The sequence below is a fragment of the Oryzias latipes genome, chromosome 11, assembly GCF_053564925.1.
Source record: "Oryzias latipes strain Hd-rR chromosome 11, Olatipes_Hd-rR_3.1".
NCBI classification, from domain to species: Eukaryota; Metazoa; Chordata; class Actinopteri; order Beloniformes; family Adrianichthyidae; genus Oryzias; species Oryzias latipes.
This window is the reverse complement of record NC_136247.1, coordinates 1844646-1865476: the sequence shown is the minus strand read 5'-3', so window position 1 is coordinate 1865476 and position 20831 is coordinate 1844646. Positions and strand designations below refer to the sequence as shown.

General features: G+C 46.0%; 3 protein-coding genes across 3 annotated transcripts; 1 reads left to right on the top strand and 2 right to left on the bottom strand.

Moving 5' to 3' along the window:
* Positions 1-1858: 1858 nt before the first annotated feature.
* Positions 1859-5985, top strand: eif3i (eukaryotic translation initiation factor 3, subunit I). Its single transcript, XM_004074419.5, has 11 exons — positions 1859-2057; positions 2712-2804; positions 2875-2962; positions 3043-3108; positions 3191-3340; positions 3486-3613; positions 3688-3798; positions 3873-3962; positions 4033-4106; positions 5680-5772; positions 5841-5985. Exons 1-11 carry the CDS (start codon positions 2055-2057, stop codon positions 5920-5922), a joined length of 978 nt encoding a protein of 325 aa, XP_004074467.1. The 5' UTR covers positions 1859-2054; the 3' UTR covers positions 5923-5985.
* A 102-nt stretch (positions 5986-6087) lies between these two features.
* Positions 6088-10550, bottom strand: hdac1 (histone deacetylase 1). Its single transcript, XM_004074417.5, has 12 exons — positions 10390-10550; positions 8921-9033; positions 8541-8658; positions 8389-8463; positions 8077-8215; positions 7636-7777; positions 7454-7546; positions 7275-7383; positions 6817-7197; positions 6569-6724; positions 6458-6503; positions 6088-6386 (listed from the first exon to the last, which is right to left on the bottom strand). The coding sequence occupies exons 1-12, from the start codon at positions 10436-10438 to the stop codon at positions 6359-6361; spliced, it is 1449 nt and encodes a 482-aa protein (XP_004074465.1). The 5' UTR covers positions 10439-10550; the 3' UTR covers positions 6088-6358.
* A 7093-nt stretch (positions 10551-17643) lies between these two features.
* Positions 17644-19924, bottom strand: marcksl1b (MARCKS-like 1b). The gene is made up of 2 exons (XM_004074420.4): positions 19613-19924; positions 17644-18958 (listed from the first exon to the last, which is right to left on the bottom strand). The coding sequence occupies exons 1-2, from the start codon at positions 19700-19702 to the stop codon at positions 18419-18421; spliced, it is 630 nt and encodes a 209-aa protein (XP_004074468.1). The 5' UTR covers positions 19703-19924; the 3' UTR covers positions 17644-18418.
* Positions 19925-20831: the final 907 nt, after the last annotated feature.

The following is a 20831-nucleotide window of genomic DNA, read 5'->3' as shown; positions in this document are numbered from 1 at the left end:
ACAAAAAGAAGTCATAAGTACAGGCATCACAAATAATCTGTGTTTTATTGTTGCCTTTAAAGGTTAACTTTTATTTGAATTTTGTATACTTCTCAAGAAAAAGTGCACAAGCATCACCGCAATGAGCCAGAATCAGCCCGGTGGCTCTTTTCCCTCCGTTCTCCCCGGACAGATGGTAAAATTTACTAGCTTAAAAGTTAAAAAGAACAATTTGTCACAACGATTGAAAATAACAATGAAAAGGATATACAGGAAAATGCAATAAGACTATGATAATTAAAATACCTATTGATAATTTTAAAAATATGCTACATACATTACAAAACAGGCTATATAACAATAATAGCCTAGTCCTAGTATCCTGTATGTGGGGTTAACAAAATAAAGTTTACATTTATGTCGACAGTAAATTATTCATCCATCATCCCTACATGTTGATAATAGCCCTGCAGCATCATGCATGTTAACATGTGTACTATTAAAAAAAAAACCTGTGTTTTATTAATGAAGCCCCTGCAGCATTAAAAGAAAAAAATTATAGTACCTACCTGTGAAATGTTCTGCCTTCCTCCTTCATGGACTCATTTCTCTGATTCTGGGAGTTGAAACCCGCACAATGAACTGGCATTTTGCAAAAAATGTGTTCACATGCATGCAGTGCTGCAGTGACTTGACCTCACCAAGATGGCGGTGCTCTCCTCCTATGTGGAACCCCGTGATGTCTCCTCTAGCGATAGAACTCAATGGTCTCAACCCCTTCCTTCTCATGTTCCCAAATAGGAAGTACCATTGCTACCTGATACAGTGGCCACTATGTTGTAACCAGTCGACAGTCCGAGTCGCTCTGAGTCATTGTATCTATGGCAACCACTGTCACCATTGCCATAGATACGATGACTCGGAGAGAATCGGACCAACCACTGTCGACTGGTTTCAACATGGCGGCGCTCGTATCAGGTAGCAATGGTGAGGGATGTGGCCTCCTTTCGTGAGAGCCGGAGGTACGGCTTTTCCTATGGGTGATGTCACAACGCCATTCGTCCAATGCTTTTACAGTCTGTGGTTCACCTTCATCCCAGACGCCTTTCCCCGCATGCAGCCGACTGGTCTCGTTGACGATCCAGGCGAGGCGCTGGTTTATCCCAAACACGACCTTTTGTCTAGCCGGCTTTCAAGTGGAAGGGGCGTGGCCTTCCAACAGGCTAAATTTTAAGTGGTTGCTATAGAAACATTGACTCAGATTGACTTGGACCTACTGTTTACTGACGATGTCTGGTTCCAACATGGCAGTATCTGTATCACGCAAAAATGTCAACTGTATTGACAATTTTTTAAAACTTTTTAACTGTTATTGCCAAAGAAAACGCTGGACACACAAAAAGGACGAAAATGAAAACGTAAAACAGCAGCTGTTGCAAAAAAGTATTTTTAAAATTTGGTAACTATGACGGTATTCAGTTTACAAACACAAACAGGTTTCACTTTAAAGCCGTAAATTTACGGAAAAAAAATTGTAACGTAAATTAGGGTTAGTATATTTTATTCAAATGTAGCCTACGTTTGTTCTCAAAATGTACACTGTGACTCTTGAGGAACATTGAACATTTAAGTGGCCTAGAATGTGACATTTCTTTTCTGTTTGTGTTTTTAACAAGTCATGAAAACACGAAGCATCAAAGTGTTGGTTCAGATTTCACACAGAAGCTCTTCTGGATTTTCCCTGTGTTTGGTTTTCTGTTCAAAATCCTTTTAAAGAAGATAAAAAGTAAAAATATATCAAAAATTAAAGCCATGGAAAATGTTACACGTGACACTCCCGCAGAGAATGATAAAGGTGTGCTGCTCTTCTCGTCCAGATAGTCGTGTTGGTTGTCATTATTGGTAACGCCGCCAGGGGGCGACGTGTCTACCGGAAGTTCTTTGGTTAGTGACACAAGCATTCCTTTTCCGGTGCAATTCCAGGGCGCCTGAAAACACGAGAGTCCCCCTTTCCTCTTTTCGTCTGAAGCTAAGTACCTCTTGTCGGACTTACTGGGGCCGTGTGGCTGACAGAAATGGTCAGTTGTGGCTTTTCTGAAGCTTTGTTGTGTTTCGGCCATGTTTGCTTTGTATTTGGCCTCTGGTTAGCTTAGCTCCGCAGTTAGCCGGTGTCGTGCTTGCTAGCAGCACTCATGCTGTCGGTGAGGCTGAGAAAGAATAGAAATCATTTTTATTTCTTTAGAATGTTTTTATTTTAGGCCAAAATCGGAGGTTTACGCGCTGTAACTGATGATTTTGTACAATTTTAAAAAACTAAAAGATTATAAACTACAAAAAGCACCAATAAATCAAACAATTTACCCTAAACTGCAATAATTAGACCAAATGTCATGAACTATTAAATATCAATACAAGTTCAGCCAAAATCTCAGAAACTGAACCAATTAATAGTTTTTATTAGAAAAATAAGGGTTTCTTGGATTTGTTTTTACTGAAGACCACATTATATCTCCCTGTTGATGACGTCATAGTTAGATTCTGGGACTGAAGGACTTAAATATGTTCATGGGTCTGAAAACAAACAAAGGGATGTGACTGTTTTCCTGCAGGCTGGTTGATCAGCTGGCAATTGTTTTTGATTGGTTACTAAAGATATGAAGGTTAACCTTTGTGGTGCTGCTGTGCAGACTGTCTAACGCTCAAACTAAAGGTTTTGTGACGTTTCCTGGCAGAAACCCATCCTGCTGCAGGGCCACGAGAGGTCCATCACTCAAATCAAGTACAACAGAGAGGGCGACCTGCTCTTCTCTGTAGCTAAAGACACGGTGAGCCCTCACCCCCCGCCACCCCCCCCATCTCCAGGTGTTTCGGACTCACTGACTTGTGTCCCTGCAGGTTGCAAATGCGTGGTACTCCGTAAACGGCGAGAGGCTCGGCACGTACAACGGACACACGGGGGCGGTATGGTGCGTGGACTGCGACTGTATCCTTCCTCCTGTGAGGATGAATGGTGTGCATGCTAACTCCTGAGGCCGCGGGCAGTTTCTTAACACGCCTTCTCAGGGGACACGAAGAACGTTCTAACAGGATCAGCAGACAACAGCTGCCGGCTGTGGGACTGCGAGACCGGTCCGTAAAATCCAAATGGGTCTGTGGTGTGAGCCAGTTCTATGAGCTCACATTCAAACAGAACCGTGTCTCCTGCTCACAGGTAAACAGCTGGCGCTGCTCAACACCAGCTCTGCCGTCAGGACATGTGGGTTCGACTTCAGCGGGAACATCATCATGTTCTCTACTGACAAGCAGATGGGTTACCAGTGCTACCTGAACTTCTTTGACCTGAGGGACCCACAGCAGATAGGTATGTGAAGTTAGCAGGAGCCTGGAGTTTGACGTCCCCGTTAGTTTGCTGCGTCTTCATCCCCCTCCACAGTGAAGCTGGATGTTCAGCTTCTGAAAAGCTGCTAGGAAAGTAATGAATCATGACTGAAGCATTCTGTCTGCAGAGGACAACAACCCGTACTTGTCCGTACCCTGCAACGAATCGAAGATAACCAGCGCGGTGTGGGGGCCGCTGGGCGAATTTGTCATCGCTGGCCATGAGAACGGCGAGATCAGCCAGTTCAGCGCTAAGGTTAGAGCCTTCAGACCTGTGTGTGGATTCTTTCTGAAGTGAAACTGGTTCATGTGCCGTTTCCCTGTGAGCAGTCTGGAGAGGCCCTGAAGAAGGTCAAGGAGCACACCAAACAGATCAATGACATCCAGTCCTCGGTGGATCTGACCATGGTCATCACCGCCTCCAAGGATAACTCTGCCAAAGTAACGACCGCTCCGCTGCTGAAGTGACTGTTCTGAGGAATCTCAAATCAACTCTGAATGTTTGTTTCTTTTAGCTGTTTGACTCCACCTCTCTAGAAAACATCAAAACCTTCAGGACAGAGAGGCCGGTCAACTCTGCTGCCATCTCCCCCATCAAAGACCACGTAAGAACCCCTCCTCCAAGTTTGAAAGAGATCAGGTGGATGCAGGTCAGTGACGCACATTTCCTCTCAGGTTGTGATGGGAGGAGGACAGGAAGCCATGGACGTTACCACCACCTCCACCAGGATCGGCAAGTTTGAGGCCAGGTGAGTCTGAGCCGAACGTCAGTCAGTCGTGAAGCCACAAACGCACCTTCAGCAGGAAGAGTTGATCCACATTAGCGTGGTCTCCATCAGAACGGAGAGAAACGTTTTCAGCCTGGAAGAACCCAACATCCAAGAGCTGGGGTTCTCACAGTTTTTGTAGCGGAGGGCCAAACCACGACACCGCAACTCCTGCTGCTTCATCACTGCGGTGATGAAAAGTCCCACACCGTCACAGCTCTATTCCAAACAGTACATGTGACGCGGCAACAATATAGTAGTAACAGCACTAACAGGGCTGGTTAAAAAAAACATACCAGTAAAAGTCACTGAGAGCAGCAGTAAATACTGAAACCATGGAAGTCTTCCTCCTCAGTGTGGGATTGGAATAGCGTCAGATATTCTTCACCACTCTCTCTCTCCTTCATTGTCATCAGTGTCACTCTGAGGTAAATTGTCTCCTGTTCTTGCTCTGTCCTCTCCGTCACGCAGCAGACCGGCTTTTCCAAACCCGTTGGTGATGGTGGATTTTTTCACACTGCTTTTAACTTGAAAGCTGTGTCATCTGCATTTCTTCTTGCATTTTCCATGATGAGTCTGTTCCTGCTATTCATTCACAAAACAGGAATTTACATTAAACTTGCGTCTTCCTCACACATACTGTATTCCCCCGTCTCACTCTTACTCTTTATGCTCCAGCGCCCCTAGTGGCCGTTGGACACGGGGACAAAAGTAGCCGCTTATAATCCAGAAATTACGGTAACCAGGCCCTCCAGATGTTTTACCAGTTGAGGTTGGAGGTTGCTGTCCAGATCTTCTACTCGTCTAGTATTTGTATCATTTGACAGACTCTTTTGCTCTGGACAAACAGCTACTTTCAGCATTTATTCTTTTACAAACTCCCCGTCCCTGAAGGGCTTGCTATGCTGGGCCATTTCCAAAGCCACAATGTAGCTAGTTTGTCACAGCTTAACTGGATGTAGCCATTTTGTAAACATCTGGTCTGCAGCTTATCCTCGTCGTAGTTGATGTAGATTATTGTTGTCCTCCTCGCCAGTAAATTTGTTATAGTTTATGATTTATAACATTGACTATTTTATCGAATTCTTGGAGCATTGCAGATACGTGCAAATACGGCACATGACTTTATCCAGCCAATGAGGTACGACAAAGTAAGCATCTGTCCACTTAGCTTGATAGCGCCTTTTCTCCTCGCCAACACGTTTTTCCTTTAAGGAACCTGCTCTGGCTCTCAGAATCCCGCTCTGATTCCATTTCTACTGCCGTCTTCACGGTCTTTCCTTTCACAGAGGCAGTGACATAGAACATGTCTGCCCCCTTGTGGTGAAATGAATACACTGTACCGCTGACACCCAGCTCTGATTACCATTTTTTCCTGCAGATGTTGCCAGAAATCACAAAATATTTTTCCTAGCAGTCGACAGCTGGTTTAATAACCATCAATTAGGGAATTGAGGGCCACAAAAAGTCTTCCCCCGGGCCGCATTTTGAGACCCCATGATAAGGAGAAACCCCAGAGCTGAGTGATGTTTGCTGAAATCTCTGCCTCTTCCAGGTTCTTCCATGCAGCCTATGAAGAGGAGTTTGGCAGGGTCAAAGGTCACTTTGGTCCAATCAACTGCGTAGCTTTCCATCCTGATGGCAAAAGGTAACCTGGCTCTGGTTTGGGGGGGGGTGTTCTGAAGGGTCTGAGCTGACCCCCGTGTCTGTCTGCAGCTACAGCAGTGGAGGAGAAGACGGCTACGTCCGGATTCATTACTTTGACCCTCAGTACTTTGACTTTGAACTGGAGGCGTGACCCACAGGAGGCCCTCCCCCCCTCCAACAGCGTTTCAGTTCAGAATAAAGAGCGACAGAAGACCATGTGACTGCTGTGTCCTTTGTTCCATCACTGATCTGGGTTAGAAAACCCCACCCCTCCCCCAAAGTGGGGCGGACCCTTAAAGACACTGAGGCTCAGAAAGTGGCTTCAATCTTTATGTAGAACAATAGAAAATATAAAAACATTCACTCACCAACGTCTGCAGGTTCACATTCATACATGTACAGGGGGAGGGGGGGTCCTCATGGTTTAAAATAACTTACAGGACGGTTCAGGAACTCTGAGTGTGTGTGTGGGGGGGTATTCAGACAGGGGGACAGTTCAGTCCAGCTGCTGATCAGATACAAAAAAGGATTTTTAAACATCAGGGCTTCAGAGAACGGAGGGGGGCGGGGTCTTCTGCCGTCCAGCTTCAGGTGGTCTTTGCTTCTTCTTTTGGTCTGAAACATGGAAACATTTTCACATTTCTGAGACCCCCCCCCCATCATGTAAAAGCATGACTGTTTCTCACCCTGATGTGTCCATTTTCTCCTCTTCCTTTTCTTCTTCTTTCACTTCTGGTGACAAAAAAGCGGCATTTGGTAAAGTCACAACTATTCAGACGCCTCTCAGATGCTCTCACCTTTGATTTCCTCTCCTTCCTTCTCGTCCTCCTTCTTCACTCGTTTGGACTTCTTGTGGTTGGCCGCGTTCCTCCGGCCTCCTCCCTGCCCCTCCGCCTCGTCCTCAGACTCGGAGAACTCCTCCTCGCAGGCGATCCTCTTGTCGTGGGCTCGGACTGATAACACAACCGCTACAAGGTCACAGGTCGTCCACCAGAAGACGCAGAACATCAAGCAGCCTGAAGGCCGAGGCAACAAAGCTTCCTACTGGAGATGCGTTTGTCGGGGTCCGCCTCGTCCTCGTCCCCGCTGTCTGGGTGGGGAGCATCCTCTGGGATCGCCTGCATCTGGACTCCGGGCGCGTGAGGCAGCATGCGCAGGTTTTCAAAGAGCCGCTGCTTGATCTTCTCCAGGTACTCGGTGGTGTTCTGGTTGGTCATGTTGGAGGGGCTGATGTGGAGCTTAAAATCAGGGCCGAAGTATTCAAAGTAATCGTTGTAGGGCAGCTCGTTGGGGATGGAGGAGTCCAGCGCCACGGCGGTTTCAAAGGTCCAGCAGCGGGCCACGTTGCGGATGGTGTAGCCGCCTCCGCCCAGCATCAGCAGGGGGAGGTTGAAGCCTTTTATGTACTCCACACACTTGGCATGGCCTTGAGGAACCAACAGGAACAGGTGAGGTTTGCAGTGAGGGAAGAGCAGAGCCTGCAGAGCGTGAAGGAGTCCAAACCTTTGATGGTGAGATTAAAGCAGCCCAGCCTGTCTCCAGACAGAGAGTCTGCTCCACACTGCAGGACCACCGCGCTGGGCTGGTACATCTCCATCACTTTAGCCATGATCTAGGACAAGTAAGACTGATAAGAACTGGAGATGATGGTCGTGTAGAAGCCGGTTGGAACGACAACATACCGGTTTGAAGATGGCTTCATAGGACTCGTCGTCAATGCCGTCTCTCAGAGGGTAGTTGACCGCGTAGTACTTCCCCTTCCCAGCTCCAATGTCCTGCACACGTTGAGGTGAAACATCATGGTCCAATGTGACCCACGGTCAAGTTCCAACAAAAACCTCATCATTTCCACAGAAACAGCTACCCTCAGGTCTCCGGTGCCAGGGAAGTACTCCCCATACTTGTGGAAGGAGACGGTCATGACCCGGTCTGTGGTGTAGAAGGCCTCCTCCACCCCATCGCCATGGTGGATGTCAATGTCTATGTACAGCACCCTCTGATGATATCTGAGGACAGAACACACCTTCAGTGACACCCACGTTCCCTGGACCGGGGAAACAAAAGCAGGACTTGCAGCAGATACAGACGTTTAAAACGTTCTTTAAAGGGCGAGAAGGGAACATCTTCTCCAGTGAAATCCCCATCTTTAATCACTTCAGACTAAAGATCAAGGTCCTCAGCAGAACTTGAACCAGTAGACAGACAAATCCAAACTGCTGCACCGAGCTGAGAATGGAGCCTGCAGCTTGAAGAGGCGTTGCTAAATGTGTGAGGCAGCATGAAGCTGCTGCTGAGCTGAGCTTACTTCAGCAGCTCCAGGATAGCCAGGACGATGTCGTTGACATAGCAGAATCCAGACGCCTCAGACTTCTTGGCGTGGTGGAGGCCGCCGGCCCAGTTGATGGCGATGTCTGTCTGCTGCTTGTTCAGCTTCACCGCTCCAGCTCAAAGAAGAAAGGGTCAAACGGCATCAAAGGTCTGTGTTGGACTTTCCAAAAGTTCTGTTGGTGTAAAACCGTAAGAACTGCAAAGCTGTTCTTCCCTGACAGTCGTCATGTGAGAACATTCTGACAGAGGTCTGGATTTGCTGTGCTGAAGACTGAACAGATGAACATACCAACAGAGCCTCCAGTGGAGAGCTGACAGAACTCGAACAGGCCATCAAACACGGGACAGTCCTCTCCAACGTTAACTGAGGAACAGGAGAATGTGAAAACAGCCGAACATGAAGCCTGCGAGGACTACAGCTGAGCGCCGGAGGAGACCCACATCTCTGCATCTGCTTGCTGTACTCTGACATGTTGTCCGGGCGGATGGACCGCAGGAACTTGATGTAGTCGTCACTGTGGTACTTGGTCATCTCCTCCGCACTGGCTTTGTGGGGTCTCTGCAGAAAGGTGCAGATGGTGAGGTTTCACGCACATAAAGCAGGCTGTGCAGCTCTGCTGAACAACGCTCAGCATTCAGGCTTTGACGTGCAACAGTCTGGGCTCCTGTTTGTCCAGGCTTCTGAGCAGACCAGAATTCACTTTGATGAGGAAAAGTTTAAGAGATTTAAGACTAAAACAGGCCTTGTTGTTACTTCAGCTGAGCTTCTACCATCTGACATGCAACGTACACAGAAAGCGGTGAAGCTGCATCAAACTCACATAGATCTCCATCTTCCTGTACAGTCCATAGTTGAGGAGAAGGTTGTGGGTCATGCGGATCCTGTGGGGTTTCATGGGATGCCCTTGGCCGTAGTAATAGTTTCCCACATCGCCTGTGTGAGAACACATCGTAACTTTATTTTAAAGATATTTACATCGTAGCAATATAGACAACCAGCGTTAGGTCCTGACATGACCCGTTTTTCTGCCACGGCCCAGAATGCATCACAAGACAAAGAGGCAGATTGACCTCAGTATTGACAGGTAACTACATGAAAAGGTTGTAACCTTTACAGCATCAGTCGATGTGAAGATTTCTGTGTTTCCTGTCCCAGATCAGATTCTCCTCTGACCGCCCAACCAAAACTCCAGCAGGTTGTTTGACATCCAAGACTGACTGCGCTTTGCAGGTCTGGTAGAGCAGCAGCAATGTGTTGGAATAAAACTTCAAGATGAGTTGGAACATCCATGAATGATTGTAGGATAACGTCCTCATGAGCGAACAAACAGAAACCAGAGAGGCTGCAGCGTTCAGAAAGTCACAACCAAGAGCTCCTTCAAAGCAGCTTCACTCTGCTGCAGGACTATGACCGACCCAGCAACCGTTCCCACTGAATTCATGAGGTCTTCATCCTCACGAGCGTCCCTCGTCTTCACGATAGTCCTTTGTCTTCACCACATTGTTGACCCTTTTCCAATAAACATGCAGCTAAACGATGACAAGGTTTTAGTGTCGGTTCATGACCCCACAAGGATGAAGGTTTAAGACAAACCCAGGGAACTACATTACCCAGAGTTCCATGAGGAACCAGTGCCATTCACACTGACATAATGAGGACAACTTGATTATTGAGGATTTCTCTGAAGGCATTATGACATTAGGGATCTTTCAGGAGTCTGCAGATCTCTTACAAACACAATTATTTTTGAAAGACCCACAGAAATCCCGGACAAACGCGTGAAAATCCAAAGATCCGACGTCGAGCTTCAGGAACCAGATGATTTGAGGGGAACTTCTTAGGACAGCGCGGTTCTTCCGCGCGCTGACCGACGGCTGAGCGCGTGCGCCACACTCAGACAGATGCGGGAGAAACCCGCAGTTTCTCTCCGTCTGAACAAGCTTTGAAGATGATGCGGGACGCTCAGGAAATGCCGTCGGTTCCTCGTTCGGGACTTGTCGGAAGTTCTCGTTCGGCTGGAACACCGGTGTTTTTTAGCCCCGAACCCCCGCATTACCACCGGAACCGGCCGCCGGGTGAAGGGTTCTGTCAGACGGGGACCGGAGGGACCGCCGCAGCCTGCGCGGCGTCGGTTAACGGCTAATTCGGCTAAGCTTCCTCCAGCCCACCGCCATGCTAGCTCAGCTGCTTTGTTTCTAAACGGAACTCAAAGACGTTTTCCCGGAAATGACTGCGTTACTTTTAGCAAACATTCGCATGATCAGCATGATCATTTAAACCCGTATTTACCATCGTAGTAGTAGCAAACTTTCTTCTTTGTTCCTTGACTCAGCGCCATTTTACATCGGTTCAAGCTCGCCGGCTTCTGTCTTCTTTCTAAGCAAGGAGCTTTCGTCGACCAATCAGCGCCAGTCACCGCTCGACCGGGAGGTGCTGGTGTTCAAACTAAACAGCTATGCAAATTAAGAGGGCGGAGACATTCGTGCAGAACAGCCTTGATTTATTCAGATCCCCAAACCCAACAAAGAAACTTTCTCATAAGTAACTTGAGACCTATTAGTCTACTTCATAATGTCTGTAAAATTCTGACCACAATATTACCCACGAGACTGAAACAACAGTTGTCTCAATGAGCTTCGTACCGAAAAGTGTTGTTCATACAGTAATAGATGAGAATCAGTCAGGTTTCATGAAAGATGATGCATAGACACACACACACACACCCACATGTGCATAGGTGTTATGACTTTTGACAGGAACCATTTATGTTCTCGCGGGAAAACTCAACCCACATTCAGAGGACACTCAACAAGGGAGGGGCAAAACATAAAAAAGATTCTCTGCATGGGAGTCCTTCCAACATAACACAGACAGACCTTTAGAAAATGAGCAGCAGAAGCAGAAAGATGACAGTCCAGGAGGCTCTGGAAGTCATCACTGATCATGATCAGAAGAAGACCATCTTGAGCTAAATTCTGATTCTAATGATTCTGGTTTTGAACCAGATGAGGGAATTGCTATTCCTGTTCCTCCAAGCAAGACATTCATATCAAAGAATGGTGAAATACATTGGTCTTCATCCCCAAATATGCGTCAGACAAACCTGTCTGCAGAAAACATGATAAAGACAGAGCCGGGGCCCACTAGGATGGCAGAGACTCACGTGACCATGTCAATTCAATTTAATCTAATTCAATTCAATTCCATTTTATTTGTCTAGCCCAAATCCACAACAACAGTCGTTTCGATGGGCTTCATATCGGTCATTGAAAAAGTAAAACATAGAATCAAAAGGATCATGAATACATAGAATTCAACAGGAAAATACTAAATTGAACTAAGGCAGACTAAACTGAACGGTCGCCCTTAGACCCTCCTTCACGGTAAGGAAAAACTCCTAAAAGAAAAACAGATTCCGGAAAAAACGAAGAAACCTCATTGGAGCCCACATGAAGGAGGGATCCTCCCCCAGGACAGACAGGCGATTTACCAGAACTCTTAGAGAAGAGTTAATTTATCTAACCCTACAACTACATATTTAAAGTCCAGCAGATGAGCTTCATCCAGATGGAGTTGGGGGGACAGCCGGGGGCGCGAGTCAGGATCAGGAGACAGGAGCTGCGAGACAGGATCTAGGTCAAGACGAGCATGACCTGTGCGAAATGTGCAAAATTAATTTGCACAAAGCACAGTGTGATGACTGGTCACTCTTGTGCTGTGTAGATGTACAGACACACACACAACTTCATATTGCAATTGCTACAAAAGAAATAAATAGTAACCAGTTTTTAGTCCTTAATTCTTGTTTTTTTCCCGATTTGAATTGCCTTTTCCCCGAAAGCGGACTCTTCGTCACGTGGTGCGGCGGCGTGTCATGGTAACGTCACAAGGCGCCGCACCACCGCTGCAGTCAAGATTCGGCAATATAAAGCGATATATATATGCTGATCGTCCCGATGTGTTAAATAAAGCATCAGTTCAGAAAGTTCACCTCTTACTGGTTGTTTTTGTCCAAATGATGAAGCAAAAGGTTGTTGTAACCCTTGTTCTATCTTAGATGACCCCCCCCTTCCATTGACGTGTTCTCCCTACCATGACAAAGGTGGATAAAGGTGGAAAGATTTCATGTAATCCATGGACACCAGTGAAGATCACAAATCATTGAAGAAAAAAGGTTCACAGCACTGTCTAGTGGGTCTAGATGACCCAACTCCCAATGTTAGAGTGCCTAGGATAGCACAAGGGTTAAAGAAGCAGTGATACAGAAGATTTATGCTATGTGACCGGAACAACTTTTTTAGGCGGGGTATATCACTGTAGTATGTCACTTTTAAAAGCACACCCAGCAGCCAATCAGAATCGAGTATTCACCCGGACTGTGGTATAGTAAAAAAGAAACGGCGGCTGTAACTTCTGCTCAGGATCTGGATGGAAATGCAGATTTCATCTTCCAGCAGGACCTGGGCTCCGTCCAGACTACTGAAGGATTGAAGATAGACATTAAAAAATACTTTGTTTTGGTTTATTTGATCATAATCTCTGTCTTAATCTTTTTGCAAAAACTGAGAAGTAAATAGTCATTTCTTCACAATATTCCAAATTTCTGAAATCCTGTTTTTGTGAGTTTTATGATTTGGAACCCAAATTCATGAAAAAATAAACAAATAAATACTTGAAATAAATTAAACTGTGGGGACTGAATCTATATTCTATGAAAGTTTTATCTTAATTAGGAAACTTTTCCATGATTTAAAATTTCTGGAACGGGTCTGTATATCGTACGATTCCAACAAAACACAGGTGATGCAAACAGCAGGAATGTACTGTGTGTGTGTGTGCGTGCGTGTGTGTGTGTGTGTGTGTGGGTGTGTGTGTGAAAGCTCAATTCCTCACATCTTTGTGAGTCCAGTGTGGTCGGGATTTCTTTAACTTTTTATTTACAATTTATCATATCAAAGATCCTATTTCAGCTGAAATGTTTAGCAAAGTCAGGTCAATAGTGTATGCAGTTTAATGTAACCATAGAGTAGATCCATAGAATACCTGTATTTCCTCAATACTTATATGCAGTCTAACATCAAGCCTTTGCTTGCTTAAAATATTGACCATTGTGTTGTGTTTTGTGTATGAAGCCACAGTGTTTTTTCTTTGTCCGTAATTGTCAGACATCTTACCTTTCATGGCTTGTGTTCATTTCCAGAAACCTACGAGGTAGAAGCCATGAAAGCCACAAAAAAATGTAAAACATTAATATAGAAAAGTCATGAGGTACAGAGAAAAATAAAAAACAGCTCATGTTTCTGAGTTCAGGATCAAAAAGGGAAATATTTCCAGAAACTAATGTATTTACGTGCAACTGGTGGAGACTACTGCTGGTTTCAGAGAAGATGGTGACACTGCAGCTTTAGGCCAGTGGGTGGCAGCAACACCCCATGTGTTTTTGAGTTAAACCTCTAAATGTGGACAGAAACCAGGAAAGCAGCTTCAACACACAAAGTGGGACGAAGAAGAGGCTGAAGCTCATCCACATAAGTTCACTCACTCCTGCAACAACTCACTCACTCCTGTTACAGATCAGTCACTCCTGTTACACTTCAGTCACTCCTGTTGCAATTCAATCACCCTTGTTGCACTTCAGTCACTCCTGCAACACCTGAGTCACTCCTGCAACAACTCACTCACTCCTGTTGCACTTCAGTCACTCCTAATGCAGTTCAGTCACTCCTGTTACAGTTCAATCGCCCTTGTTGCAGTTCAGTCACTCCTGTTGCACTTCAGTCACTCCTGCAACAACCCAGTCCCTCCTGTTGCAGTTCAGTCACTCCTGTTACAGTTCAATCGCACTTGTTGCAGTTCAGTCAGTCCTGTTGAAGTTCAGTCACTCCTGCAACAACTTACTCACTCCTGTTGCAGTTCCGTCACTCCTGCAACAACTCAGTCACTCCTGTTACACTTCAGTCACTCCTGTTGCAATTCAATCACCCTTGTTGCACTTCAGTCACTCCTGCAACACCCGAGTCACTCCTGCAACAACTTACTCACTCCTGTTGCAGTTCCGTCACTCCTGCAACAACTCAGTCACTCTTGAAACACCTCAGTCACTCCTGTTGCAATTCACTCACTCCTGTTGCAGTTCAGTCACTCCTGTTACAGTTCAGTCACTCCTGCAACACCTCAGTCACTCCTGTTACAGTTCAGTCACTCATGTTACAGTTCAATCGCCCTTGTTGCACTTCAGTCAGTCCTGTTGCAATTCTGTCACTCCTTTTACAACCCAGTCATTCTTGTTACAGTTCAGTCACTCCTGTTACAGTTCAATCGCACTTGTTGCAGTTCAGTCAGTCCTGTTGAAGTTCAGTCACTCCTGTTGCAGTTCCGTCACTCCTGCAACAACCCAGTCACTCCTGTTGCAGTTCAGTCACTCCTGCAACAACCCAGTCCATCCTGTTACAGTTCAGTCACTGTTGTTGCACTTCAGTCAGTCCTGTTGCAATTCAGTCACTCCTGCAACAACCTACTCACTCCTGTTGCAGTTCAGTAACTCCTGTTACAGTTCAGTCACTCTTGCAACAACCCAGTCACTCCCATTGGACTTCAGTCACTCCTGTTACAGTTCAGTCACTCCTGTTGCAGTGAAGTTACTCTTTTTACAGCTCAGTTACTCCTGCTTCAATTCAGTCACTCCTGTTACAGTTCAATCGCCCTTGTTGCACTTCAGTCAGTCTTGTTGCAATTCAGTCACTCCTGTTACAACCCAGTCATTCTTGTTACAGTTCAGTCACTCCTGTTACAGTTCAGTCACTCCTGTTACAGTTCCGTCACTCCTGCAACACCTCAGTCACTCCTGTTGCAATTCAATCACTCCTGTTGCAGTTCAGTCACTCCTGTTACAGTTCAGTCACTCCTGTTACAGTTCAGTCACTCCTGTTACAACCCAGTCATTCCTGTTACAGTTCAGTCACTCCTGTTGCAATTCAGTCACTCCTGTTACAACCCAGTCACTCCTGTTAGAGTTCATTCACTCCTGTCACAGTTCAATCGCACTCGTTGCAGTTCAGTTACTCCTGTTGCAATTCAGTCACTCCTGGAACAACCCATTCACTCCCATTGCAGTTCAGTCACTCCTGTTGCAATTCACTCAGTCCTGTTACAGTTCAGTCACTCCTGTTACAGTTCAATCGTCCTTGATGCACTTCAATCAGTCCTGTTGCAATTCAGTCACTCCTGTTACAACCCAGTCATTACTGTTACAGTTCAGTCACTCCTGTTACAGTTCAGTCACTCTTGTTTCAATTCAGTCACTCCTGTCACAGTTCAATCGCCCTTGTTGCACTTCAGTCAGTCCTGTTGCAGCTCAGTCACTCCTGTTACAGTTCAGTCACTCCTGTTACAATTCAGTCACTCCTGAAACAACCCAGTCACTCCCATTGGAGTTCAGTCACTCCTGTTGCAGTTCAGTCACTCCTGGAACAACCCAGCCGTTCCTGTTACAGTTCAGTCACTTCTGTTACAGTTCAGTCAGTCCTGTTACAGTTCAGTCACTCCTGTTACAGTTCAATCGTCCTTGTTGCACTTCAGTCAGTCCTGTTGCAATTCTGTCACTCCTTTTACAACCCAGTCATTCTTGTTACAGTTCAGTCACTCCTGTTACAGTTCAATCGCACTTGTTGCAGTTCAGTCAGTCCTGTTGAAGTTCAGTCACTCCTGTTGCAGTTCAGTCACTCATGCAACAACCCAGTCACTCCTGTTGCAGTTCAGTCACTCCTGCAACAACCCAGTCCATCCTGTTACAGTTCAGTCACTGTTGTTGCACTTCAGTCAGTCCTGTTGCAATTCAGTCACTCCTGCAACAACCTACTCACTCCTGTTGCAGTTCAGTCACTCCTGTTACAGTTCAGTCACTCTTGCAACAACCCAGTCACTCCCATTGGAGTTCAGTCACTCCTGTTACAGTTCAGTCAGTCCTGTTACAGTTCAGTCACTCCTGTTACAGTTCAATCGCCCTTGTTGCACTTCAGTCAGTCCTGTTGCAATTCAGTCACTCCTGTTACAACCCAGTCATTCTTGTTACAGTTCAGTCACTCCTGTTACAGTTCCGTCACTCCTGCAACACCTCAGTCACTCCTGTTGCAATTCAATCACTCCTGTTGCAGTTCAGTCACTTCTGTTACAGTTCAGTCACTCCTGTTACAGTTCAGTCACTCCTGTTACAACCCAGTCATTCCTGTTACAGTTCAGTCACTCCTGTTGCAATTCAGTCACTCCTGTTACAACCCAGTCACTCCTGTTAGAGTTCATTCACTCCTGTCACAGTTCAATCGCACTCGTTGCAGTTCAGTCACTCCTGTTGCAATTCAGTCACTCCTGGAACAACCCATTCACTCCCATTGCAGTTCAGTCACTCCTGTTACAGTTCAGTCACTCTTGTTTCAATTCAGTCACTCCTGTCACAGTTCAATCGCCCTTGTTGCACTTCAGTCAGTCCTGTTGCAGTTCAGTCACTCCTGTTACAGTTCAGTCACTCCTGTTACAATTCAGTCACTCCTGAAACAACCCAGTCACTCCCATTGGAGTTCAGTCACTCCTGTTGCAGTTCAGTCACTCCTGGAACAACCCAGCCGTTCCTGTTACAGTTCAGTCACTTCTGTTACAGTTCAGTCAGTCCTGTTACAGTTCAGTCACTCCTGTTACAGTTCAATCGTCCTTGTTGCACTTCAGTCAGTCCTGTTGCAATTCAGTCACTCCTGTTACAACGCAGTCATTACCGTTACAGTTCAGTCACTCCTGTCACAGTTCAATCGCACTCGTTGTAGTTCAGTCACTCCTGTTGCAATTTGGTCACTCCTGGAACAACCCATTCACTCCCATTGCAGTTCAGTCACTCCTGTTGCAATTCACTCAGTCCTGTTACAGTTCAGTCACTCCTGTTACAGTTCAATCGTCCTTGATGCACTTCAATCAGTCCTGTTGCAATTCAGTCACTCCTGTTACAACCCAGTCATTACCGTTACAGTTCAGTCACTCTTGTTTCAATTCAGTCACTCCTGTCACAGTTCAATCGCCCTTGTTGCACTTCAGTCAGTCCTGTTGCAATTCAGTCACTCCTGCAACACCTCAGACACTCCTGTTTCAGTTCAGTCATCCTGCAACACAGTCATTCCTTTTACAGTTCAGTCACTCCTGTTACAGTTCAATCGCCTTTGTTGCACTTCAGTCATTTCTGTCGTAATTCAGTCACCCCTGCTGCAGTTTAGTCACTTTTGCTGCAATTCAGTCTCTCCTGTTGCAATTCAGTCACTTATGCTGGAATTTAGTCAGTCCATGCCGTAGTTCAGGGACTCTTTCTGGTGCTTATTCAGTCGTGCTTGGGTTCATACACTTCACCTGTCAGTCACTCCTGTTGAAGTCCATAATCACGGTGCAACGGCAGCTCCTGGTGCGTCAGCTTGACCCTCAGGTCTTTATTGGTAGAAACTATCAGTATGTGGAATGAATGATGATGGACACATGCTGTGCATGAGGAAAGAAGCATTGACAAACAAACCAGGTAACCAACATTTATTTACCATTATGAACTTTACAATAAAACCAGTAACATCTGTCAACATTAGCAAAATAAAGAACAGAAATCAATCCAACGTATTTACAGAGACAAAGCAGATTCAGGCTCACACAAGACACACAAACAACCCTGCTTCATATCAAACCGCAACAGTGAACATAGCAAGCTTAAGTGTTCTTCTTTTAAAGTAAGGTAAAAATCAAAACCCTTTATTTTTTGTATTTCAACAAACGAGACAGTTTGTCTGAATCTTTTAAGATGGTTCTCTATAATACACCACAAAATACTTTATATTTGGGTTAAAATATAGGAATGTAAAAAGTTGGCAAGTCTCTTTACTTTTGGATTTTTTTTTCTTTTAGCAGTCATTTCAGGAGGAGGAGGTGTCCTAATCCCACCATTCCTTTGGAGGGGCATCTAGATCAGCTGCTTTAGGGAGAAGATGTTTGAACTCCACCCTGCTTCACCTCATGGGGTGTTAGAATCCGCACGCTGACCGTCCCACCGCCTGCAACCCGTCCAGATGCCGAGCCGGAACCAGGGAAGTGATGGAGTGAGTCGAGTCTGTCGTCCGGAATCATGACGAAAAGTGGCACAGAGTCTTTCACATACATGTGTATATATTTACATATACATATATCCATATACATATGTATACATATACACATATATATATAAATATATATATACTCTTAGAATCTCTCTCTCTCTTTCTTGAAAAACAGTTCAGCCAGTTCGCTGTGAGCAGGAGTACAATCACTCTTTCTTTTCAGAGGAGGCGGGGGTCGAGCTGCTCTCTTCTGCTGGTTTCGTGGCCTCGGGGGCCGGAGCAGCTGCCTCCTTAGCCTCCTCCTTGGGGGTCTCCTCTTTCGCTGGCCCCTCTTCTGCCTTTGGAGCCTCAGCTGCAGCCGCAGCATCCTCCTCTTTCACTTCCTCCTTCTTCTCCTCAGCAGGGGCCGCAGCTCCGTTCTCAGCAGGTTTTTCCTCGGAGGGGGCAGCGGCGGCAGCACCTTCCTCTTTCACCACCTCACTTTTCTTGCTCTTCTTCAAATTGAGCTTAATGTTGAAGGACTTCTTCAGGGAGAACTTCTTCTTTTTCTTCTTGGGGGTTTCCTTTGCCGCAGCCTCGCCTTCGGGTTTGGTGGCTTCCCCGTCTGCGGCGGGGGCCGGCTCAATGGCGTCCCCGCCTGCTCCGGCCTCGGGCTCCTTGGCAGCTTCAGCTGAGCCGTTGGTGGCGGCGGCATCTCCGTCAGCCTTTGAGGAGACATCGCCGTTGGTTTTCACATGCCCGTTCTCCTGCAGAAGACAACAGAAATAATTCAGGTTTTACAGAAAAATCATGTGGATTGACGTTCAGGGGCTGGGATGTGGAGCTCTAAAATTTCAAATTTTTTTTTTTGTTCATCCGTCGAGCCCGACAGAGGCGACGCCTTGCAGTACTCGGATGTCACAGTAGGCGGCAGCAGAGCTGCAGGGTCTGGGTACCAGACAGACATCCAGCCAACAAAGAGGCTGGGGTTCCTGATGGGAGAAAACACTAAACCTGATCCTCCTCCTTCACGTTTGAAGACAAAAACATCGCACAGAAATAAAACCAAATGATTTGTAAAAATCTGTGTTTTACTCATCTAACATGACATTTGGGAAAGTCCCGTTTTTAAATGAGAGAACGGAGGAGTAGCCCCCCCCCCCCCCCCACCGCTTCTAGGCATTATCCTGATCGTAGTGATGGAGGGGGGGTCATACTGTCATATGAGCAACTTTAATCCCTAAAAACAGAACAGAACATAAAGGCTAAAATATAATGAGGTTTTTTTCATTCATGGCCACACACACACACACACACACACACACACACCACCTGCTGATGATAAACTCATCCGATTTTCCCTGAAAGCATCCCGCCTCCCCAGCCTGTTGATGCCCCCCAGCCCTGAGGAGGGGCAGTACCTGTCCGTTGGTCTTGACCGCCGCGGCGTCCGCTGCTGCGGCGGCGCCGGCCTCGGCGGACACCTCCCCCTTGGATGACTGGGATCCCATTGTCTCGGTGGACGTCGGCTTCTTCTAAAGCAAAGGAAAAAGAAAAAGGAAAACCACGCGCCTCGTCCTAATCCAGCGCCAAGAGCAGCTAGTTCCCGCGGTTAGAGACCGAGAAGCGGCGGCTTTTGTCCCGCAGAGCAGCTCCTTCCCTCCGCTAGTCCAGACTTGGAACTCGCACCCCGGGAGAGACAGACCCTCTAAAGAAAAGCCTCCGTGAACGCAGCCCTTCAACACACCGCGGGCACCGCCCAGGGGCGGGGCTTAGCCAGACTCAGCCAATCACGCTCCGGTCTAGTGGCAGACTGGGCAATCACCGCTCACTCAAAAAAGGACCCAGCGAAGATCTCATTTTGATAAACGAAGATGCTTTTTATTCATAAGTAGAATAAATACGGGCTGATGTGAAAACTCCAGGATTCTGAAAAGTACAAACATTAAAACCAAACAGCTGAATGATGAAATAATTCTGAAGTTAGTCACTGTTGTATTCATTTATTGACATAAAAGTATAAGACTTGGTGGAATGATTTTTTGTTTCTGACTGACAAAGGTTTCCTTCAGCCAGCGTGGTAAAAATACAAACACTTTTTTTCCTTCTTTCTCTTTTTTCAGTGTTACTTTCTAGTTAAAGCCTCACTTTTGAACAGAAAGTTGCAACAAAAAAAATGATGTGTGCGTTTGGTGGTGCGTGTGTAATTGCACCAGTGTGCGTATTTGCATGTCTTTCTTTTGGTTTCAGATTCAAAGTTGCTCCCTGTCTCAACTGGAAGTCTGATTCAGGCTTTAGTCAGTGAAACAGAAGTTTCCAGAAGTGGTGACTCAGGGTCACGTTACACAAATAAAAGTTATCAAAGTTCAGCTACATTTGTCAATGCATCGTCAGCATAGAATTATTTTCATTTTTGTTGGGGGTTTGCACTATTCAGACCTTTTTATTCAGAGAAAGTGCTTAAAAACCCTCTAGATATTTGTTTCTATTAAAGTTACAATAACGTTGTTTTTGTGCTGTTTCTAACAAGAAGTTTTAAGGAATAATTCAGTTAACTTAACCTTTGTCAGCTATCATGAACTTTTCCGAGTTATTTAGTAAAGTTGTCATCTTTTAAAAACCCAATAAAGATCCAATAAA